The 21,195-nt window shown below is 46.4% G+C and overlaps 1 protein-coding gene across 4 annotated transcripts in view; it reads right to left on the reverse strand.

Moving 5' to 3' along the window:
- Positions 1-5,846: 5,846 nt before the first annotated feature.
- Positions 5,847-21,195, reverse strand: part of schip1 (schwannomin interacting protein 1) — a 41,412-nt gene continuing 26,063 nt past the window's right edge. For all 4 annotated transcript variants that reach the window (XM_080006332.1, XM_080006331.1, XM_080006334.1 and 1 more), the window contains 6 exons: positions 15,101-15,219; positions 12,107-12,224; positions 11,109-11,306; positions 7,837-7,960; positions 6,965-7,058; positions 5,847-6,811 (listed from right to left, as the gene is read on the reverse strand). In XM_080006332.1, coding sequence (XP_079862458.1) covers positions 6,760-6,811; positions 6,965-7,058; positions 7,837-7,960; positions 11,109-11,306; positions 12,107-12,224; positions 15,101-15,219 — 705 coding nt within the window. In that variant the 3' untranslated portion in view covers positions 5,847-6,759. The remainder of the gene's footprint in view (positions 6,812-6,964; positions 7,059-7,836; positions 7,961-11,108; positions 11,307-12,106; positions 12,225-15,100; positions 15,220-21,195) is intronic.

A 21,195-nucleotide genomic window follows, 5' to 3' on the forward strand; every position in this document is an offset into this window, starting at 1 on the left:
TCGCAATGTATGTCCCGTGGTGTTGACGACGGTTTTGAAGTGATGGAGGAGTTGCTCACAGTGATTCCAATGCATGGCCAGACCACCGCTCAGGAGACATTCCGCCAGCGGTGTGATGCCATTGTGGATGCCGGGTTACCATGGAAGAGGTTTGCTGGAATAACAACCGACCGAACGCCATCAATGACAGGGAGGAGAAATGGACTGGTGGCACTTGTTCACAGAAAACTGGAAGAGGAGGGTGTGGAGGAGGCCATTGCTCTGCACTGCATTATCCATCAGCAGGCCCTTTGCAGCAAATGCCTGAAGTTTGACAATGTGATGTCTGGCGTTGTGAAATGCATCAACCATATCAGATCCAGGGGCTCAAAGCACCGGCAGTTCCCCGCTTTTTTGGAGGAAATAGAGTCAGCATATGAGGATGTGCTTCACTTCACCGAGGTACGTTGGCTCAGCAGGGGAAACGTCTTGAAGAGGTTTTTTGAGTTGAGAGCAGAAGTGAAAGCCTTCATGGAGAAGGATGGGATGGCTGTTCCTGTGCTAAGTGATCCCAAATGGCTCATGGACTTCGCTTTTCTTGTTGAGATCACACAGGAGCTGAATGTACTGAACAAGAATTTACAAGGCCAGGGGCAGCTTGTCAGTGCTGCCTATGACAACGTCAGAGCATTCTCCACAAAACCTGTGTTATGGAAAGCCCAGCTCTCTCAGACAAACCTCTGCCATTTCCCAGCATGCAAAGCACTCATGGATGCGGGCACACCATTCAGTGGTGAGAAGTATGCTGATGCCATTGTGAAGCTACAGGAGGAATTTGATCACAGGTTTGCAGACTTCAAGACACACAGAGCCACTTTTGAAGTTTTTGCTGACCCCTTCTCCTTCGATGTGCAAGATGCCCCTCCTGTGCTTCAAATGGAGCTAATTGACCTGCAGTGCAATTCTGAACTCAAAGCCAAGCTCAGGGAGGTGAGTGGAAAAGCAGACAAGCTTGGACAATTTTTGAGAGAATTTCCCCCCACCTTCCCTGAGCTTTCCAGGATGTTCAAGCGGACGATGTGCCTTTTTGGGAGCACATATCTGTGTGAAAAGCTCTCCTCCACCATGAACTTTAGTAAGTCAAAGTACAGGTCCAAACTTACTGATGAGCATCTTCAAGCCATGCTGAGGGTCTCAGTTGCTTCCTCCCCCAAGCCAAATGGGGCTCAGCTGTGTAAGAGGAAGTGTTGCCAGGTCTCTGGCAGCAAGGAGTAGGTAAGAGAAGCCTATGTTCTGAAGAACCGTTCATGTTCTGAACTGTTTTAAATAAAGATTGAGAAGATTGGATCAGTTGTACTTTTTTTGGAATACTTGAAACCCCCTTTTTTGTGGAATACTTGATGCGGCCCAGCCTCACCCAGACTCAACCTCCAGCGGCCCCCAGGTAAGTTGAGTTTGAGACCCCTGCTCTAAACCCTTTATATAGTGTTTGCAGAGTACCCACATTTCACTTATGTAGAGATTAATTGATAATGAATATGACATCCAACATTAAGGTTAATAACGGCATTATTTTGTAATACGTGAATTATTTACTTTGTTTTAAGCCCAGCCCCAATAAAAAAAAACTTGAGTGATGTAACCTGCGGTCGTAGTGTCGGACTGACGCAGTTTTCGGATGTGGAATCTGACTTCCATAGGAATGAATGGGTTAATACAGTGATGGTATGTCAAGGATCTTTTGTACCTTTTCGTTTTGTAAAGTGTTCGTAATTGTTTGCCTTCATTGTTTGTCATACATTTGTAATCGGTGAACCTGACAAACTTGACGAAAACTTGAACGTTATGTTCACCTTGTCAGGCTGGAATTTCTGAATGATCGTTATTTCTTTTTAGCTACTATTCACCTCTATAAAACACAAAATGTTTGTCAATTTAGACTGACAGTGTTACAGTAATATTGCAAATTGAAATCACTTCTTGAGGAACAGATACTGGGAATTTTGGATTCGGGACAGAACCTGTGTTTTTATTTTCTATATGAGGGGTTTCCTCAAAGGACCGGTTCGTGCGCCGTTTGATTCCATTTAAGAAACTTTTGTTTGTCATAACTTTAGAAATTACAGCAAATATACACTCAGGAGAAACTGACATCACAAGAGAGGTGACGTACCTGATATTGAATAAATATATTTTGGCCATTATCCAAATAACATTTGAGGAAGTGACCATTATGTTAGCAGTGAATGACATCATGACAACATATTAAATAGCAATAAATACTTTATTATAAATAGAAAAATCCAATAAATAGAATCCAACACCAAATCAATAAATATCCAAATACATATACATATACATGGCTTTTTGCTGACATAGCATTTACTCAAGGTAAAATATTGTAGTTATTTTAAAAAGACAACGACTGGTAGTGGCAGCTGCTCAAATAGCTGTGTGATAACATGATAGAGGTTGGAGAGAATAGCCGTGAAGGCTCATAACGGCGGTTACGGGGCCTGACGGGTCTCTACCGCTTGTGGTCGCCCGACGCAATGTAGCCAAAAGCCCTGTTGATGGTGATGACCCGAATACGAAATCCTTGCATCGCCTTGTACATCTTCTGCCTGTTGTCAAAGGAGTTCTCCGTCCACAGCCCGGAGAGGTACTCCTAAAAAAGAGAGAGAAAGGGGGAAGCAACGTCAGCGATCTGATTGGACGGCCCGACTCAGCTCACACCGCTCCACTGCAGTCAGTCGAAAAGGAGATACAAATAAAAATAAATGTAAAATGTACACATCTACGTGTACTTTGTGACCATATGGGCAGGTATCGGTTTGTGTTATAAAGTATATAGTAACATTAACATATACAGTATATTATAAAAATGTATTAAATATATTTAAAAAAATTGTTTTTATCCCAAACTTACGATTTTAAAACGGCCAAATGCAAAAACGTTAATTAATATTTTTTTTTCTTGTTTGCTAATGGCCCTCCTAATAATTAGGAACAAACATGTCATCAGGACAGAGGCGAGATTTGGGAAAAAAATACCTTTGTAGACTCTAGATTCTCTGTGGCCGGCACCAGGGAGCAGCTCTGTATAAAACCAAGGAGGATTCAGTGAGAACCTGAAAGTCGGGTTCCTCTGTCACTCATACATTTATCACATTCCTCACACACACACAGACACACAGACACACACACACACACACACGCACACACACACACACACACACCTTGAGCAGGCTCTGGATGATTTGACGTGTCGGGCTGAGGACTTCTTCTTCCTTCTCTGGGTACATTCGCGACGGCTGGTCGAGGTAGGACTGCAACAGAGCGGCGTAGTGAACCAGGTCCTTCATGATGTTCCCCACGCAGTCGCTCTGTGGAGACACGGAACACACTGTCCATCACGGGCCCGCCCCACCATTTGAAATCAGGTCAGGATGTCTTTTTTTTTCTTTTCTCTTTTTAATTCTGGATTACCTCGCTGAAGGGGGAAAGCCTTTGTAGAACGCAACTTGAACCCTGGAGGAAAATAACGAGAAACCTTTTAACGTTTTTTCTTTTTCCCCAAACATCTGTGTTTTACCCAGACGCTCACTTTCTTTTCTGCAAAGTTTTTCCTTCTCGCTGCTGGGGACATTTTTCCATCCCAGGGTGCTGTTACTTGTGCTGCTACTTGCTTGCGGATGTTCATCCATATCGACAGTTTACTGACCACAGTCATCTACGCTGCTTTATCAAATTCACTGCAGCTGCCTTTCACTTCTTTGCATTTAGGCAGACCCCGCCACCAAACAATGTAAAACATCACATGCATAACACTAATACACAGAATGGCTGTTTCTTATAAGGTGGCAACTAAATAAATACGTATCAAATATGTTACCTGTTTCTGAATGGGCGCGCAGGCTAAGGCCGTCTGGGTGTTGTTATTCAACTCCATGACTTCATTCAAACGCACCATGACAGGGAACAGATCCGCCTGCAATGCAACATCCACAAGTCACAAGACATAATTGCCCACAACTGAAGATTTCTTTGGAAATATTTGTTTCATTTTATCAACGTCAATGTTCATAATCATTTTGAAATACGTAAGCCCAAGTGAACCACATTTAATGAATGGATATATATTATATATAACTGTAAAAAAAATTAATAAAATCCCCCCAAAGTATATATAAATATATATATATATATAGATATTTTTATAAATAAACAGACACCTTCATTGGCATCTTTTATTTAAAAAATAGTTTGTTTTGAATTCTACCGGCGAAAATGAAACATTTAAAAAGGTAATACCCTACAATTACCTTCCATTCGTTCATTCAGCCACCCATTCATTCATGCTCGCCAGACGATCACACCTTCAGTGCTGGAGCTACAACCGCTCCGTGGGTGCACCCACCCACCTCCTCGAATGCTGCTTCGACCGTTTGTTTACTCACGTTCTTCAGTAGTTCGCGGACGCTCAGCAGCAGCTCCTTGGACGTGGCCGCGCACTGCTCGCACTCCGGGCCGCTCAGGGCGGACGCGCCGGGCACCGGGCTCCCCATGGCCGCGCACCAAAAGCCTGCGAGCAGCAGGAGAGCGCAGGTGCCGATGGCTTGGTCTGCGAGACAGGAGCGGAGAATATATATATATATATATATATATATATATATATATATATATATATATATATATAATGGCCAATCTATTGGATTAGTTGCGCAAAGTAAAACGAAATAATAATACAAAGAGAATAAACGAAAAAGGAGCACAGAATGTTCTGGTTGCTGCGTCGGGTGTGCTGGGTCTTACAGAGAGCGGATAACGACATCTTCGGGGCGAGACAGGGTTTGACTTGCGCTCATCCTCCGCTCGTTTTTAAAGTGTCCAGGGCGGCGGGGCGGCGGGGCGGCGGGGCGGCAGGGCTTCCCCTCTGGAGAGGGGCCAGCTGGGTTTGGGAGGAGGGGCACCCGCGCACGCCTCATTCTGAGGTAACGGAAAACACAACCGTTCTTATTTCCACGGGATTGTACACCAGTTGAAACGTACTCGTTCATCTGTTTGCGACCGCGTCTTCCTGAGACGCCTCTCCCGGTTGCCAGCTTTGTTTTGGGGACTGATGTGATCTGGGTCCCGTCGAGAGGGTTTCGTTGTAGGGGTAGCTGACTCGGCCGCCCGGCCGGGTCACGTTTGGGTCACAGTAGCCGCACGTCTATACTGTACACGCAATACAAACAGGTGGTGGTGGGGGGGGGGGGGGGATTGGAGTCCTTTTGTTTTGTTTTGAACTCTTTTGAAAAACGAGAACACCCCCTCCCCCGGACAATATCAAACTGAAGTTTCCCGTCCTCTCACTTGCTTTGACACTTACTCAGCAGAGTGTGATAGAGACTGAGAATCCTTTTCTTAGTCATTTCTTAATGATGAGTTCCGACATCATTCACGCCACGAGGAATTCCCCACGTCTTTGCTGTTTGGACACCGGCTGAGCGAATCATAACAAAATCGACGCGAGTAATTATCAACATAGAAAGACGCCGGGGGGGGGGGGGGGGGGGTGCCCGTCCTCCTCGATGGCCGTGCGTGAAAACGCTTCATTGCGAGGGGCGCCCCACCCCCCCCCTCCCGTTCTCAGCGCTTTTGGAGAAGTGAGGTTACAACATTCGATTTTTGGCAGCCGGCCGCATACCCTGGGGTTTCCACCACCAGCTTCCTGAGTCCCTCGGCGGAGAGTGCAGGTGGTCGAGGGAGAGTTTCTTTGTTTCTTCTTCTCCTTCTTCGAGTGTCAACTTTCCTGTTTACCTTCCTTAATAAGCGCCTTCGGCGGCGCAGGACGGAAGCATGGCACGACAAACCAAACGATATATGAAACAAAGTTTATTCTTTATTTTACATATCTGTACATAAACATTTCTTTCCTCAAATAAAGATTCTGAGTACAATAGGATGAAAAGAATATTAACACACTTATTCATTTAAAATGACTCGTGTCAGAAAAAATCAACATTCACAAAATGTTGAAGAGCAATTAGAGTGAACGTATTACCAAAAGCTACGACTCCACTACAAGGCAGGCATGTTTCCTTCACACTCTTTTAGCACCTTCAAATAAACATTTCTCAGTTGAAAACTACCATTTGTGCAGAATAAAAAGAGGTTGACTTTGAAATACTTTAAAATTACCATCCAACTTAAAATGGTCTGAAGAAGTTAGTTTTTTTTTTTTATACAATGTTGTTTCTTTTTTTTTTTCTCGTGACTGACTTTCTACTTTTTTTTTTTCCACTATTGTTTTTTTTTTTCTTCCACATTTCTTTTATTTTTGCATTTGACAGTTATAATTTAGTGGCGAATGTAGAAAGTTTCAAAATAATCGATAGCGAAGCAAGGCCGATCACTGCACAGGAAGCTGGGGGGGGGGGGGGGGGCAGTATCCATGACAACACACAATCAGTTTCATCTTCTCCCAGGAAGCAGGAAGTGGTAAGTGGTGGATAAACCACAGAAGCAAATGAAAGGGGTGGATCGGGGCGGGGGCGGGGAGGCCTTCTGCGCTGCTGCTGTTGCAATCAGAGGCGTTGATGGGAAAGGTAGACACTGGGAGGTGAGGGAGGGGTAGAACCATGGAACGGGGGTGGGGTGGGGTGGGGTGAGGGGGTCTGGTTTGTACAAGGGTGAGGCGGGTGTCTCAGTTTGGCTTGGACAGGGTGGTCCGGCATCATCCACACGGCGCTGGTGGGGGCTGCGGGGGGGGGGGGGGTGGGTGGGCTTGGCGTCTCATTTGGACGGAGTCTTCTCAGCCATGTGTTTCTGTTGGCTCTCGGCGTGTCTGAGGGAAGGGGAAAGTGGCAGAGGGTAGGATGAGAACGAGTGGAAATATCCCCGGTACTAAAAAAAAAACAAAAACCCAAAACAAAAGGACTAAATCCCAGAGTTAAGTGGAAGAGCAGAAACTGAGGGGGATGTCCCGCGTCTCCCTCACCTGGTGAGGTCCTCTATGTCCACCAGCATGGCGTCCTGCTCCATATGGAGCTCGTCTCGGATTAGCAGCAGCTGAACCAGCTCCTCATTCAGACCTGAGGGAGGGGGGGAGAGAGGGAGAGAGAGAGAGAGAGGGGTGAGAGCAAAAGTGGTTCTTGTGTCACCGTCGTTCTCATAATCATCAGATCCGGAGAGAGGTTCTCTCAGGTAAAAAACAAAAAAACAAAAAAGGAAGAAAACGCAGCGTTAACGTGTTACTGTAGGGAGTGCGCACAGTATGTCAACTTTCAAGGCTCATCACTTGTTAAATAATCGAAATATAGACTGTCCTGCCGTGACGGTAGTGATAAAAGGCTAATGCAGACAATGAAAAGAGGAGTTGGCTGGTTGAAATAAGCAAAGCACAGGGGTTTCACAACACGATCCTAGACAAATAGAAACTCCACTTTATTAGGTCAAATCTGGGTTGACATTTTGGAGCGATGGGAATTTTTCAGCGTTCACCGTGTAAAATGTGAAATTATGTATCGTTCCAGGAACAAGAACGGACGGCACGTAATGCCTAGTAAAAGCGAACCTTTTTCGGGAAACTCAATTGTACAGGGTTTTTGAAGTCACTTTCAGAAGTAAAAGTACCTTCACGCTGCCTGGGCTCTAATGACTGTCATGGGAATTAAAAGTCCAAACTCAGTGTTTTTTATTTTTTTTTTTTTGTGTAGTGTTTGTGTTTTTTTTGTTTTTGAGCTCTGGTGTGCAGATGCATATGACTCGCACGTGTGTGTGTGTGTGTGTGTGTGTGTGTGTGTGTGTGTGTGTGTGTGCGTGTGTTGCGTGTGTGTTGCGCACGTGTGTGCGTGTACACATTGGATTTACTTTCTATCTGCGAGTGCAGGTCGTTGACGATGACCTGCAGCTGCCCGAGCGTCATGTCCCTCAGGTCCGTGGGCTTCAGGCTCCTCTTCATGAGACACTCGCTGATGTGCGGCATGTGAGGGAGCTGTTGAGATGGAACCGCAGACAGTTGACAGACGGATCGAGTCGTACATACATTTTTCTTTTCTTCAAATTGAAGCTGGTGTGCACTGAGTGAACGCTGCCACAATGTAATGTTTAAACTCGCCAATAGGGGGTGGTATGAAACAATGGACGTTTCGGTAAAACGCCATTCCTCAGGCTGCGGTACAGCCGTGCGGTGGTAATAGGAGCTGGTTGCGTCCGACTGAACAAATAAAACAAGGCGTTCCACAGATCACCTGTTTGTTTGTTGGACACACATATTTGTGTATAACTTTCATTAGATCTTTCCAATTTGTGTAACATTTTCTATGTATGTGCTTAGTGTAAAGACATTTCACAGTTATTTATTGCAATTACAGGTTGGTAGGGCTGGGCGGTGTTGACACGATTTGCTCTGTATTGTATTTGTATTTGGTCATTCGATTTTGAATGGACTTTAAATGACTGATATTTGCATATCAACACATTGTATTCACACCTAGGAAATTAAAGCCACGAGTGGGGGCTTTTCCTGGCACACCGTGGATGCGGTTTGTTTTCCCGCCGCTCTCGTCCCATGCTTGTTACTGAAAGTCCGTTCTGTCTTAATGCTCGCTCTGTCGCGCTTCCTCTCTTCAAGTGTGTGGGCACCGAGTCTCAGCGTGCGTGGGCTCCCGGAGAGCTCTGCACGCTAGTTTCTCAGCACGTCTTTTATTTTCACAATCGGCCCCGGCACGCAAAAAAGGCAGCCACCGTTCATCAGCCGGGAGAGTGAGCGCGGCCCTCCGTGACGGACGCCACTCGTAGTGAAAACGAGAGGGCGGCGTGTGCGAGAGTGGGTGAGTCAGGGCTGGAGTTGTTGGTCTGTAGGAAATGCCTTTCTGGTCTCTGCCGACAACTCTGTGGTTTTCTGTGGGGAGTTTGGTCACAGAGATGATGAAGCAGAGCTTCTTCAAACCCTCAGAGAGACGTGACTCAGTGTGGAGTGAGAATGACAAAGAACACGCCACACTCTACGTCTCCCTCTCGCTCTCTCTCTCGCTCGCTCTCTCTCTCGCTCGCTCTCTCTCTCGCTCGCTCTCTCTCTCTCTCTCTCTCGCTCTCTCTCTCGCTCTCTAAAGGAAGACTCTGGTATTTTTTGATGTGAACAGGACACCTGGGTGGACCCACTAATTTTGGCCCCTTTACCAGCGCGATGCGATACGTTGAACTTCTGGACGTTGGCGTATAAATAGACAGAAATATATGTGTATCATTCTATAGTTTCATATCCCATTTAGAATTCAAAATGAAAACACATTGACTTTTTCCCGCATGGGGGACCATGAAATGTTGTGAGTGTGGGGATGAAGTCCCCCCCGCCGGTCCCCGCTCCCCACCGCCAAAGTACCGGCCTTATGCAAGGAGTATCCATGCGCGCGTTGTTGCTGTTGTTGTTGTTTGGTCTCCTCTACTGTTTTATTTCCAATCACGGTGGAATCATGACAGGCCCCTTTTCCGGCGTGTTCGTGACGTGGAACGTGACACAACTGAAAAAAAACAAAACGCCGTTCCTCCCGGCAATGGGAAAGGTGTCAATCGCCTATTTTTAGCGGGTCGACCCGCTTGAGAGAACTAGCTTCATCTGTGTCCGTAATGTGGTCGCGATTGCCCCGTTATGTGGCATTCGGCTGTTATCACATGGGTTGGCTCTCAATGGTGACAAAATACCAGAGTTTTCCTTGAAGGCTCACTCCGCTGAGCAGGATCCCACTCCTTACCCGTGACAAATGACTCCTGAAGCCCCGTGTGCTTCCAAAGCAGCAATGTTAAATGCTGACGCTGTCGCCTGAACGTAATCTTAATCTCACTGTTTTGCACCGATGTGACGTTGACGTCTTCGGACTGCCGGGCACAACAGCGTCTTAAGCACCGGGTCAGTGCATTCTAGCATATGAATTATAAAGAGGCGCAGCCGAGGCCTACCCCCCTCTGCGCTGAATAAGTAAAGCCCTCTGCCTCTCTGCCTGGGTGGACACACTCGCAAATACACAGGTTTTGTATTTGCGTGTGTGTCCGTGAGTCGGTGTGTTGGAGCAGTTGGAGGGGCAATGAAGCAGATAAAAAAAGGATTAAATAATGATGAAACTGGTCGTGGTGCTTTCCTTCCGGGACGAGAGGGGGAAGAGACGAGGTGATGTCATCACACCTTCCAAAGGATTGATCAAAAGCCTCCTTAAGACCTAAACGCGTTCCTCTGTAGCTGCTCGGCTTGGGCCCATTTACAGCAAAATCCTCTCTCGACGATTGGCGGTCAACTCCGTCTATCGCCGATCAGCTCCGTCGATGTGGACGTTGATGACAGACGTTTTTTTTTTTTTCTTATCCACCAGGAAAAATCTGAGAATTTCGAACAGTGTATGTGCAGTTTACCATGTTCTGAAACTGGAGCGGAGGAAGGGGAGAGGGGGGAAGCTCTCTCTGCTCAGCGCTGTCGAGAGACTACTTCGGATCTCAGGGAGCGGCAGGTGCTCAAATAAAAAAGAAAAGGCACATGGAGCCGGAACCGGAGCTACCGCCAGCTTCGGTTCTAGGCATTTTGCCACCCTGGGCTCTTTATTAATAAAGAAAAAAATAAAAATGTAATAACCTCTCCTGTGCATGTCTTTTAAAAATTTTAGATCTATTTATCTTCGTTTGTTTCCTACATGTATGAAACAACATTTTTAAACACAACTGAGTGAAGGGACTGTCCAAGTCCTTACTCCGTACTGTTCCAAAAAACCCTGTGTCCGTCCCCACTGTGGGGACGCACGTCTCCCAGTTGCTTTTGTTGCAATGTGACTTAATTTAGGAAAAGCGAGATGTTTCTGTGTAAATACTTTACTTGTAAATAATAAATCCTGCACTTCTGGAACGAGGAGACGGCATTTGCCACGTTACATTATGCTCTATATGCCCACGAACCCCACCGCTCATGTTTAACCCCTCCAATCTGAATCTTTGGCCGTTAAGGCTTTTTGTTGAATACGTAAGCTGACTATGATCCAGACAAGCTTCATTTTATATCAAAACGCTATAATAATTGTCAAACTTTCCAAAGTTTTCTCAAATGGTGATCATTTGCAGTTTGAGTTGATTTGATCATTTAAAGGCACTGTGGCACTGACCAAATCAGCCACGGGGGACTTCTTGCGGTTCTGCTTCTCCACCTCCACCTGCATCTTGGCCATGGGCTTGGCCATGGCCAGCGCCAGCTTGGCCTCCGCCTGCAGCTTCTTCTGCCGACTCAGGAAGTCCATGTCCTCCAGGGACTCGGAATCGTCCTCCGTGGTGTCGCGGTCCGAGTAGGACGAGCTCTGCTTTGACTGCGGAGAGGAGAGAAAGAGCGAGAAGACCAGGGAGCGCATGAGAAGACGAGGCAGAAAATAAAGGTGGAGATAGAGGGGGTGGGCTGGGGCGGGGTGGATCAGGAGAGTGCGGGTGCCGGAGAAGAACGTATTTCGAGGTCTTAAGGTATGCGGTGACGGGGGAATATCATCGCTCGGCGCGGAAGACCTGAAAGGACGCCGGGAGAACACGTTTGGGGAAGTAATCCTTTTCCTCCCCGTCTTTGTGTTCACTGTGGCCCGAGCTGACGGAGGGAGCGGGCGCCAGGTCCGCCGGAGCCTCAGCGAGAGCGTTCCCTCTCGCTTGCTCCCAGGCGATCGGTAAATGGGGCAGAAAAAGGTGATTTCCATCGCGTTCACCTTTCATTCATAAAGAACAACTGCTCGGTGGCTCTTTTTTGTGGTTACATCTCTCTGTTCAAACAAACACATCATCTATATTCAACCGTTATTAACTGTTTGACTACTCTCTACTTTTCCAGTTCTGCTACTTCCCCTCTTGTGTTCTTGTGTGTGTGTGTGTGTGTGTGTACATTTACGTACCGTACACACACACACACGCACACACACACACACACACACACACACACACACATCTTGGTGTGTTATTCAGAGTATGCTCCAGGCTTTACTTGGATCAGATATTACAAACACAGTGTTTACGTGACGCTTGCAATATTCAAAATATGGCCTCACGCTGAGTAAAATCTGACCTTCAGTGTGCATTTAAAAGCTTTAATGGTATTTGTGGGTGTTTTTTTCTTTTTTTTTCTTTTTACCATGGGGGACAGAGGAGTGTCCAGACTGGTCTCCGTCTTGCTGTCGTCTGCATCGCTGTCCTTGTCGCTGCCGCTGTCGTTGACGAAACAGATTTGTAGGTTCATCCCACTCTGGAGCCTGGGGAGGGAGAGAAAGAGGGAAAAGCAGAGTAAAAGACCAATGTCACAAACACTTTTCTCCCAAAAATCAAACGACACAAGGAGAGTTCAGCAGAGTAACCATCCTGCTGTGCGGACCTCTGTATATTTCCGATCATATAGAATACACTTTGTGATTTTAAAAGGCGGCAAGGAAATAGTATGTTTTTTGTGTGAGTGCATTTATAATTGTGATGGACACTTTTTTTTCTTGCCTCTCTTCGTTCATTTTATCGCACTATAAGAGCGACACATAATAAAACCTGTACTCATACATGTCTCCTTGTTGCAGAACAGCAATTTATTGACATTGAAGATTGGAACATAAAAACCCAGGTGGACGGTTAGTTAGGATTGTCACCAGTAGGATTGTTAATTGATGGAAACATACCTAATTCACATTCTATTGATTGGGACATTTCTTACATTGCTTCAAAATGAATTTGGATAGACTGACTGACTGTGGAATGAAGGGATTCTCCGAAAAAGTCGCGATCTGCTCAAATAATTGCGATCCAGCGATTACAGCTCTGCTTGTACACTCTGTATATGTGGAGCAGGAGTAGTCACATGCTTTGACCTCTGGTTTGTCCAGGACAGAGCAGCGGCCTCAGGTCGAGGCACCGGGGGCCTGTGTTTCTAATCATCGTTGCTCCCGTCTCCAACGCGGGTCGATGGAGGAAGTGGCGTGCGATGCCTCTGATCCAATCAGCCTGGAAACAAGGGGGGGATTTTGGCCTCGGAGGAGCACACATGGCTGCTCCGTATGGATCCAAACCGGTGTGAATCGATCATTTGCGTATTCGATGCAGCAACGACAAACAGAGGGGATTGATTAAAAGAGTGTGGATCCAATCACACCGGATTGAATCTGACCTCAGTTTTATTTTTCAGAAGCGTATTTGCACTTTGTGGAAGTGGAATAATTAGGTACTTGGCCAGCCCCAAATTAGTTTTTTTGCAAAACCTCAAATAAAAATATTAAAGGTCATTCTGTGTGGTTATGACTAAATGCCCCTTGATAAGTAAATACCCAGAGTCAGTTTAGTCATTTAAGGTTGTTTTTTTGCAGTCTCCTCAAATCGCAACTGCAGTTCTAAGGAAAAAAACATGATTCATAGGCAGCACAGAAAAAAAAACCAACTGTGCTGCCTATGTCCTAAAACCTGTGGTTCCAGTGAAAAGCCTTCTCTCTGCGTGTCACAAGAGCCGGGGAGCTTTTACGTCCCAGAACTCTGAAAAAACTCGTTGCTTTTAGTCTCACAGTTTGTTCTCTGTTGTTCTCTCCTCACGACTTTTTTATTGGTAACGGCAACAGCACATACATACAGTTAAATTTGTGTTTTTTGCATGTTCCTTAAAGGTGAACTGACATTTTAATCTTTTAAATTGATCCAGTATCATTGAAGCTTTTCTCTCAATACTGGATCAATTTAATAGATTGACTCCAAATGATCAAAAAATTAATTAAAAGTTTTCCTTTAACTTAAGTATATGGGTTATATTATATTTATTTTGAATTAAATCACTTTGAGATTATACGTCAGATAACATTAGACATGATTACATTATAACAGACATATCTAGATTATATTATAATCATTTGAAGTGGATAAATCTTGATCTATGATGTACAAATCTGGAAACAGCATTAATATCATTTCGATTTGGGCTATTATTTATATATGAAAATACAATACTATTTACATGATTTACTGTAACTTAGATGTATAGCACTTTGAAAACGGTTGTTAAACAAGTACGAAAGTACTATGCAAATAAAGTTAGTAGTTATCATTATTATAACCTCAAGAATATTAAAGAGCCTACAACCAGGGAATCAACAATATTTAGTCTGTCAGAGTGGCCAAAAGCAGCAGCATAAAGGAACGCTGCATTGGCAGTAAACACACACACACAAAAGAACCCAACCAAGTGAATAACAAAGAGAATAACAGAGCATGTAAATTGCAAAACTCTACCTCAGTTAGTTCCAAATATAGGAACTCTCAAAAGGGGAACCAGTGCGGGTCACGTAGTAAGTGCTTTGCCTTCCGGGAAGAAAATCACGGAACGATCAGAGACACTGAAACCCGAATTGAGCATTTTGCATGAAAGGAGGGAAACAGCGAACCATTAAAACACCTGAAAGAGCAGCGTCCCCATTTAGGGTTTAAGAGGTTGTCGACTCACTTCATGTTAACAATGCTATTATAACAAATCCTAAGAGTCTTCCTGAAAAACAAGAGGCTATTATATTGGTTTGAGAGCAAAAACTATGTCGCAAGTAGGATTCAGTCCCTACTCTTGGGTCAATTGTCTCATGAAAATATAATGTTAGCCTTTTAAATACATATTTTTGACTTATTCTTTTTTCAAAATGTCATTACATTTTTTAACATGGGTTTCGCATGCATATAGAGGTGTGTGTGTGCATGTGTTTGCTCTTTTTCTCCACACAAACACAAGTTTACTTGAAAGACGCATTAAACCACCATTTTAATGCTGCTGTAGCTGTCAATAGTTGATTCCTACATTCCTTTATTCCGTAAACATAATATTGTTTAATGAAAAACCTATATGCCACTGATATTTTTTTGTAACGCCCATAGAAGATAATTCTGTTTCGTGAGAAGAGCAAATTCCTGTTTTCCTGTCATCCCCGTTTAGGTGAGAAAAACAATGAACGAGTTGCAGGGTTTCTTGATGTCAACAACTAAGTTCAGAACCCAAATCTCTGTCATATTGATGTGCACGGGGCATTGCATTACCAACGTATGTCATCAGAACAACATTTTTAGGGACACGTCTCCTTGTCCCTTCTCCAGATGTGTCCTGGTGGCTTTGGGGACTCACCTTGAGGACAGGCTGGGTTTGCCGCTCTTGCTGCAGCTGGTGTAGATTCCTGGCCCGTCGTCGAAGAAGCTGCCCAGGGCGAGCTTCTGCCTGATGGACTCCCTCTCATTCTTTTGGGCCTGAAACACACATTTTTGGCCCGCTCAGATAACACACTCTTCATAGTTTGTTTACACAACTAACCATCAACACATATCACTTTGACCACAATTAATGCTTTCACCGTGTGTATACAAGTGTCATACCGCTGAACAGGTTCTAGAACTAGTAATCTAACGCTATTCATAGAAATACCAATTTATTAAGCTGCAAAGGCAGCTGTGAAATACTGCATGTCTTGTCCGGCCCTTTATCTTGGCAGTGCCAATATTGACCATAAGATGGCGGTATTGTTTCAGAAAATGATCAGAAAACCACCTCTCCACCTAAAACAGATGAGCGTTCTGCTTACACACGCATGTGTACTCTTCATGTCCAAATTACTAATTTAGACTCTATATGTGAGTAACGTTGTTAAACAAAAGCACATAGAAGGCAAAAAAAAAAAAACAACTCCTTTTCACGGCACAGTTTCTGAGGTTTCAGACAATCCAAACGGCGTCTTACTAATCCAGAATTCCTAACTCAGCATTGGTCCACCCTCGCTTGGCAGCACTTCAAACACGCTCACACACACACACACTTATCCAGACAGGATGCACTGTCTGGACAGATAAGTAGAAGAAGATCCCGGTGAGGGAGACATGAAAACAAATGTGAAAACACCTTTAAAGCGGCCCACGTATGAGTGCGGAACTGCTCCCCATCCACATATACACAAACAAATCCATAAATAAACACACTTTCTATTGTGTTTCGTCATTCCCTTCTATACGTATTCTTCTGCTGTATAAAAATACGGCAGCCCATTTTAACGTCATCTTCTTTGTCCATACCTGCAGTGTGCTTTGGGAGAACCCCCTCCATGTGACCCACAGACATACACACACACACACACACACACACACACACACACACACACACACACACACACACACACACACACACACACAGTCAGCCCTCTTTACACTGAGGCGCTCCTCCCCCTCTCTCAAAAGAAAAGAGAACGGCAGGCCTTTTAGCGTGGAGGACCGGGGGGCGGGGGGATTTATAAAGGGTGGAGGAGGAGGGGAGCGCTGTGGATGGATAGGGTTGAGGGGTGAATTCAGGAGAGATACCTCCGCTCCATCCTTCCTGAAACTTGTCTCCCTCTTTCAGATTCTCTCCCCCACTTTCAGATACTCTCTCTCTCTCTCTCTCTCTCTCTCTCTCGCATTAGCGCCGCAATTCCAGCCACTTGAATTCCTTCTCTCATTCGTCTCAGCTGGCTCTTCAATCTCCACTCATCCCTCACCCCCAGCTCAGCTCCGTCCCTCCGTCCCGCGGCCTCCCAATATACTTTCGCTCATCACCCCTCTCTCTTCCCCCGCTCCCTCCCCTCCTCTCTTATTTCCTTTCCCCGCACCTTCCATCTTTCCCCGTGACTGTCGGCTGGCAGCGCCGCGAGTCCCTTCGCTGGGGACACATTATCATAATCCCACTCCACACAAGAGCCCACCAGACGCAACTGGCACTGCCAGCACACACACTGGCAAATGGATGAGTGGGACTGGCACTGCTCCATTGTGTGTGTGTGTGTGTGTGTGTGTGTGTGTGTGTGCGGGCGTGACAAGAAAGCCTGGGGGACTGGGAGTCAAGTTGAGAACACTTGAGAGTCCCAATTCATCACTCCACAAGCTGCGTCGTAAAGCAGGGCTCACTCCAACGCGGCCACGGAGGCGAAACGTCATCCGTACCAACGTGATCACGACTGACGCGTCGCAATCGCCGTCCCCTCTCCCAAGTTTTTGCTGGACTCTCCCCGGTCCGACCGGAGGGTGGCGACGCCGAGCGGTGGTCGTTTGCGGCGGTGTTGATTTAGAGGAGGGCGACGGAACGTTTTGGGTGGTCCGAGCAGTGGACGGGGAGCGAGTCTGACATCACAGGGCGTCTCAGAGGAATACCAAACTAGAACATCATACTTAGAATAACAGGGACAGGATCTACTGTCAACTGAAGCACCAAGTTACAGTGGAGTGTGGCGACAGCAGACAATAAATCCCTTTTCCACTGGATGTTTGTGCATCACTTTCTCCAAAAAGTCCTTGATGCATCTGGGCTTCACCAGGAACTGGCAGTGACCCCGAGAACAGGGCGGGATCATGGAGAGCAGCTGCGGTGGTGACCTTCTGACGCAGCTGAAATGACACTTCCAAAGGGCTGATTATACTTTGGCGCGGGGTCCGTCGCAGACGCGGCACGCCCTCCCGCAGAGGGGCGCTTATAGTCGCCTTATTGTTCGCCGCAGTATACCCCGTGAAGCAGGAAGTAGCAAACACAAAAAAAAGAAGAATGCGAAACAGCCAACACGGCTGCACACAGGGCACTGGAGCATGTCCACGCCGGGGAGGAATCGCTGTTCATGGCGGTTAAACCGGCAAAATTGGTGGAATGCAAATTTTCACATCCGACTTGTGCTGCGGATCAATTTTGACCGACACATCAGAAATCAAACACGGCAAAACGGCGATCTCCCATTGCTTCCAACCCGATTCTGCCGGGGAGCGCCCCCTTCGCGCCGAGTCGCAAAATCTAGAGGGTCCAGGTCCAGAGCGGCGTGGCGCCAGCGCCCTAATGACGTCATTTGCGGCGTGCGCCGTCTCGCACCCTTTCGGGGTTAGCCAGACATCGCTGGATTTCACACCGTCTCACCAAGAGGAGTTTCTGTCTTTGTGAAAACACAATCAGTTCTACAGTTTGTTTGTTGCTGTGTGCGTGCGTGGGGGGTGGTGCTTGTTTACGCGTGATCGGTGCGGTGGCAGCTGTAAACGTCATCACGGTGGTCCCGTAAACCACTTAAGCAGGTGTTGAATATCCTGGCGGGGGCTGTGTGAGAAGGCTTGACGACAGCGCCGTGTCGCCACCTCTTCTCCCTCGCACCTCTCTGCCGTCCCTACACCTCGCTCCACCTCGTTTCTCGAACCGGCTGCGCTCCCTTTCATGTTGCTTGTTAAGTCCCAACAGGCATTGTCTCAAAAAAAAAAAAAAAGGAGTTCAAATTCCACATCAAAACCCGTAAATCTTACAGCAGGCCATGTCTTGGAGGCCGCTTTCACATTCCGGATCGCTCAGCGAACGCTGGTGTGTGTTTTCGTTGTGTGTGACTATATGGGACAGTTGCAGCCAGCTCTTTCATTTTGCTGGCCCCAATGCAAGTAAATGAGACCGAGGGGAATAGCTGTGGGGCTAATTTGTGTTTTGCCTCCAAATTTGCCAAACCGTTATCTCTGCTGAAAACCCCTTATTGATAAAGACATTTTCTCCTCCTCCCTCTCCGACGCCCATTCATCCACATGCGCAGCGGGTGATTTGCTCCGGCGAAAACAAGGGAAACAAAAGGGCCCGGGTGCCTTTCTTTTTTTTTTTTTTGGAGACTTCACATTTTCCCCCGGAATCTGTAATTCTCCTTTAGATCGTGGGCTCCATGCGGCCTGAGATCTTCTGGTGGTTTGGACCGCAGCCCCGCCCGGCCTCGCGACAAACGCTCTCCTTCTACCCTGCCTTCATTCTCCCTCTCCACCTTTCTACCGCGCCTCAGTGTCGAAAAAAAAAAGAAACAAAAAGAAGGATCGTTCCATTCCGTGTATATAAACTGATCCTTCATTCCCCGGCGATTCCCTTCATTTCTCTGTCACTGCTCTCGCTTTACTCCGCACAATGGAGTCTTTTCATTGGAGTGGAGGACGGCATGGTTGTGGGGACCTCACACCCCGGTCCAAGACAGGAGACCACTGTTAACACGCACGTACGTACACACACACACACACACACACACACACACACACACACACACACACACACACACACACACACACACACACAACACACAGAGCTTCACTGACAGAGAAACGTCACTGTGTCCTTCACGTGCGTTTTGAATGTCCCGTTTACTTTCCCAAAATCAAATCGCTGACACGTCCAAGATGTTTCCCGAGAACAACAGAAGAATAAACTCAGCGGGAAAAGCCGATGCACAAGCGGTGACGGCAGCATGGGTTTGAATCCAGACGTCACGCGGCCGGCCGAAACTCTTGATATACTGTTAGAGGGCTGTGTGAACACGAGTGTCCCACTGTTGCTGACTGGAGTCTGAATTCAGTTCGTTGCCGAAATCACACCTTGTAAAAAGAGTAAATCGATCACTTCCCGTTTGACCCAGCAGAGCCTTAGCCTGCAGATGTACGAGGTTGTATTTTGTTTTTCAAAGTGACGCTCATGTCAAGAGCGCCCAGCGAGACGTCACTGGTTCAAGTACCGACTCTTCTATCCAAGGGAGGTTCCTTTAATCAGATGATCAGAGAAGACAATGGAACAAGGGGAGGCTCAGTGGCACGAAGAGATGTGTGAGGCCCTGCATGAGGGCCCGGCGGGCGATGCGTTCGATCCATGCGAGGTCATCTTCTGAAAGCGCCCGGAGGACAGGCCGAGTGTGAAGGAGACCTTGTGTACGACAGGTATATATCACAGCATATTTGTTGTACAAAGAAATTTCAATGTCAGTGCTTCTGAAGGGAAATACAATAAAATCAAGCTTGAAAAAAGTGATAATAAAAACTCACTTCAAGTATTTGTTGTTATTTATTCCTATTCCTTATATTTTTAACTTTTTGTCATACTCTGTGATTTTTAATAATCCTAATTCAATATATGTTCATAGAAATTTGAAATTTCCACGTGAATGTTTCAGTTAAACTCAAGGGCTAATGGGCTAGCATTAGCTTTGGGATTCCCATAGGTTCCCTGTGGGCTGGACGGCTATAATGGCTGACAGAGCTAGCGCCGGACGCCGGGCCGGAGAACTGCCACAAGTTAAAGGAGCAGGAAAACAACTTTTGGGAGGAAAGCCCCGTGAATGAGGAAGAGGAGGCAGGGCTGTGTGGGCACTGCAGGCGGAGAAGAGAGACTGAAAGATTCTGAACCTATATGTTTACAAAAATCAATGTTCTCGACACTAACCCTACTTTAGATCTGTGAGGTATAGTCCAAATCCATACCCTAAGGAAAGTTCATACCGGTTTACTTTTGATACCCTTCAGGCCGTCCACCCCTACATGACGGCGTTGTTGTCACAGAGGCAGAACGTGCCTGTGGACCTTGTGTGGGCGGCCGGTTTGACTCCCTCTCCGCCAAAGTAGCTGGATCGCTCAAACGACAAATTCCACTGAAGTGGGTCTAGGGGTGGGTGGGGGGCGGGGGGGCCATGGTCCCACTGAAGTGGAGTGTCGGCAGCGCAGCATTCCAACCCAGATAACAGCCTTGACCTCTGATCCCAGATACAGTTCGACCCGGGGTCACCGCAGGTCTGCCGCTGTCACTCAGCGTGGAGAGCCCCCACCGGGGTGGAGGAAAGACAGAAAGAGTAGAACATATAAACCAGGGCCATGGAGTAGTGCTGGGCAAAATATTGATATCAGTGTTTCCCCTAGAATTATTTTCAGGCCTGGTGGTAGGCATCTTGTTGGCCTAGCCGGGCCTATATAATGATAGGGGAACACTGGATATAATATGGATATTGTTAAATGTTGTATTCCAGGAATGCAACTTCCTGAACTTCATACACTGTTCTAGCTTCTTTAAATCCTAATATCCACATTACTAACGATTCTTATGAACTGCGTGCAAATATCTTATGACAGCACCAATAACCCCCAAATATGGTCAAGTTATTAATATTGAGGTATTCCTCATAAAAGACGGAAACCTATTTTGTTCTGACTTCGCCAATATCGCGCAGCCCTGGTGTGAAGTGTGAGGAAAATGAGGCAGATAAGGGGCAGAAACCTGACTCCCTTCCAGCTGCCTTGACGGAGAGGGAAAGAGAGAGAGAGAAAGAGAGAGAGGGGGATTGAAGTCGGAAAAAAATCCACTTAAGGGCAACATTATGTCATAGCGTTGCCCCAAATATCTCCGCATTTTAATACTCAACCTCTTAGCATTACGTCAGTCCCAATCCCTTG

This window comes from Zeus faber (assembly GCF_960531495.2).
Source record: "Zeus faber genome assembly, chromosome: 9".
Taxonomy (NCBI): domain Eukaryota; kingdom Metazoa; phylum Chordata; class Actinopteri; order Zeiformes; family Zeidae; genus Zeus; species Zeus faber.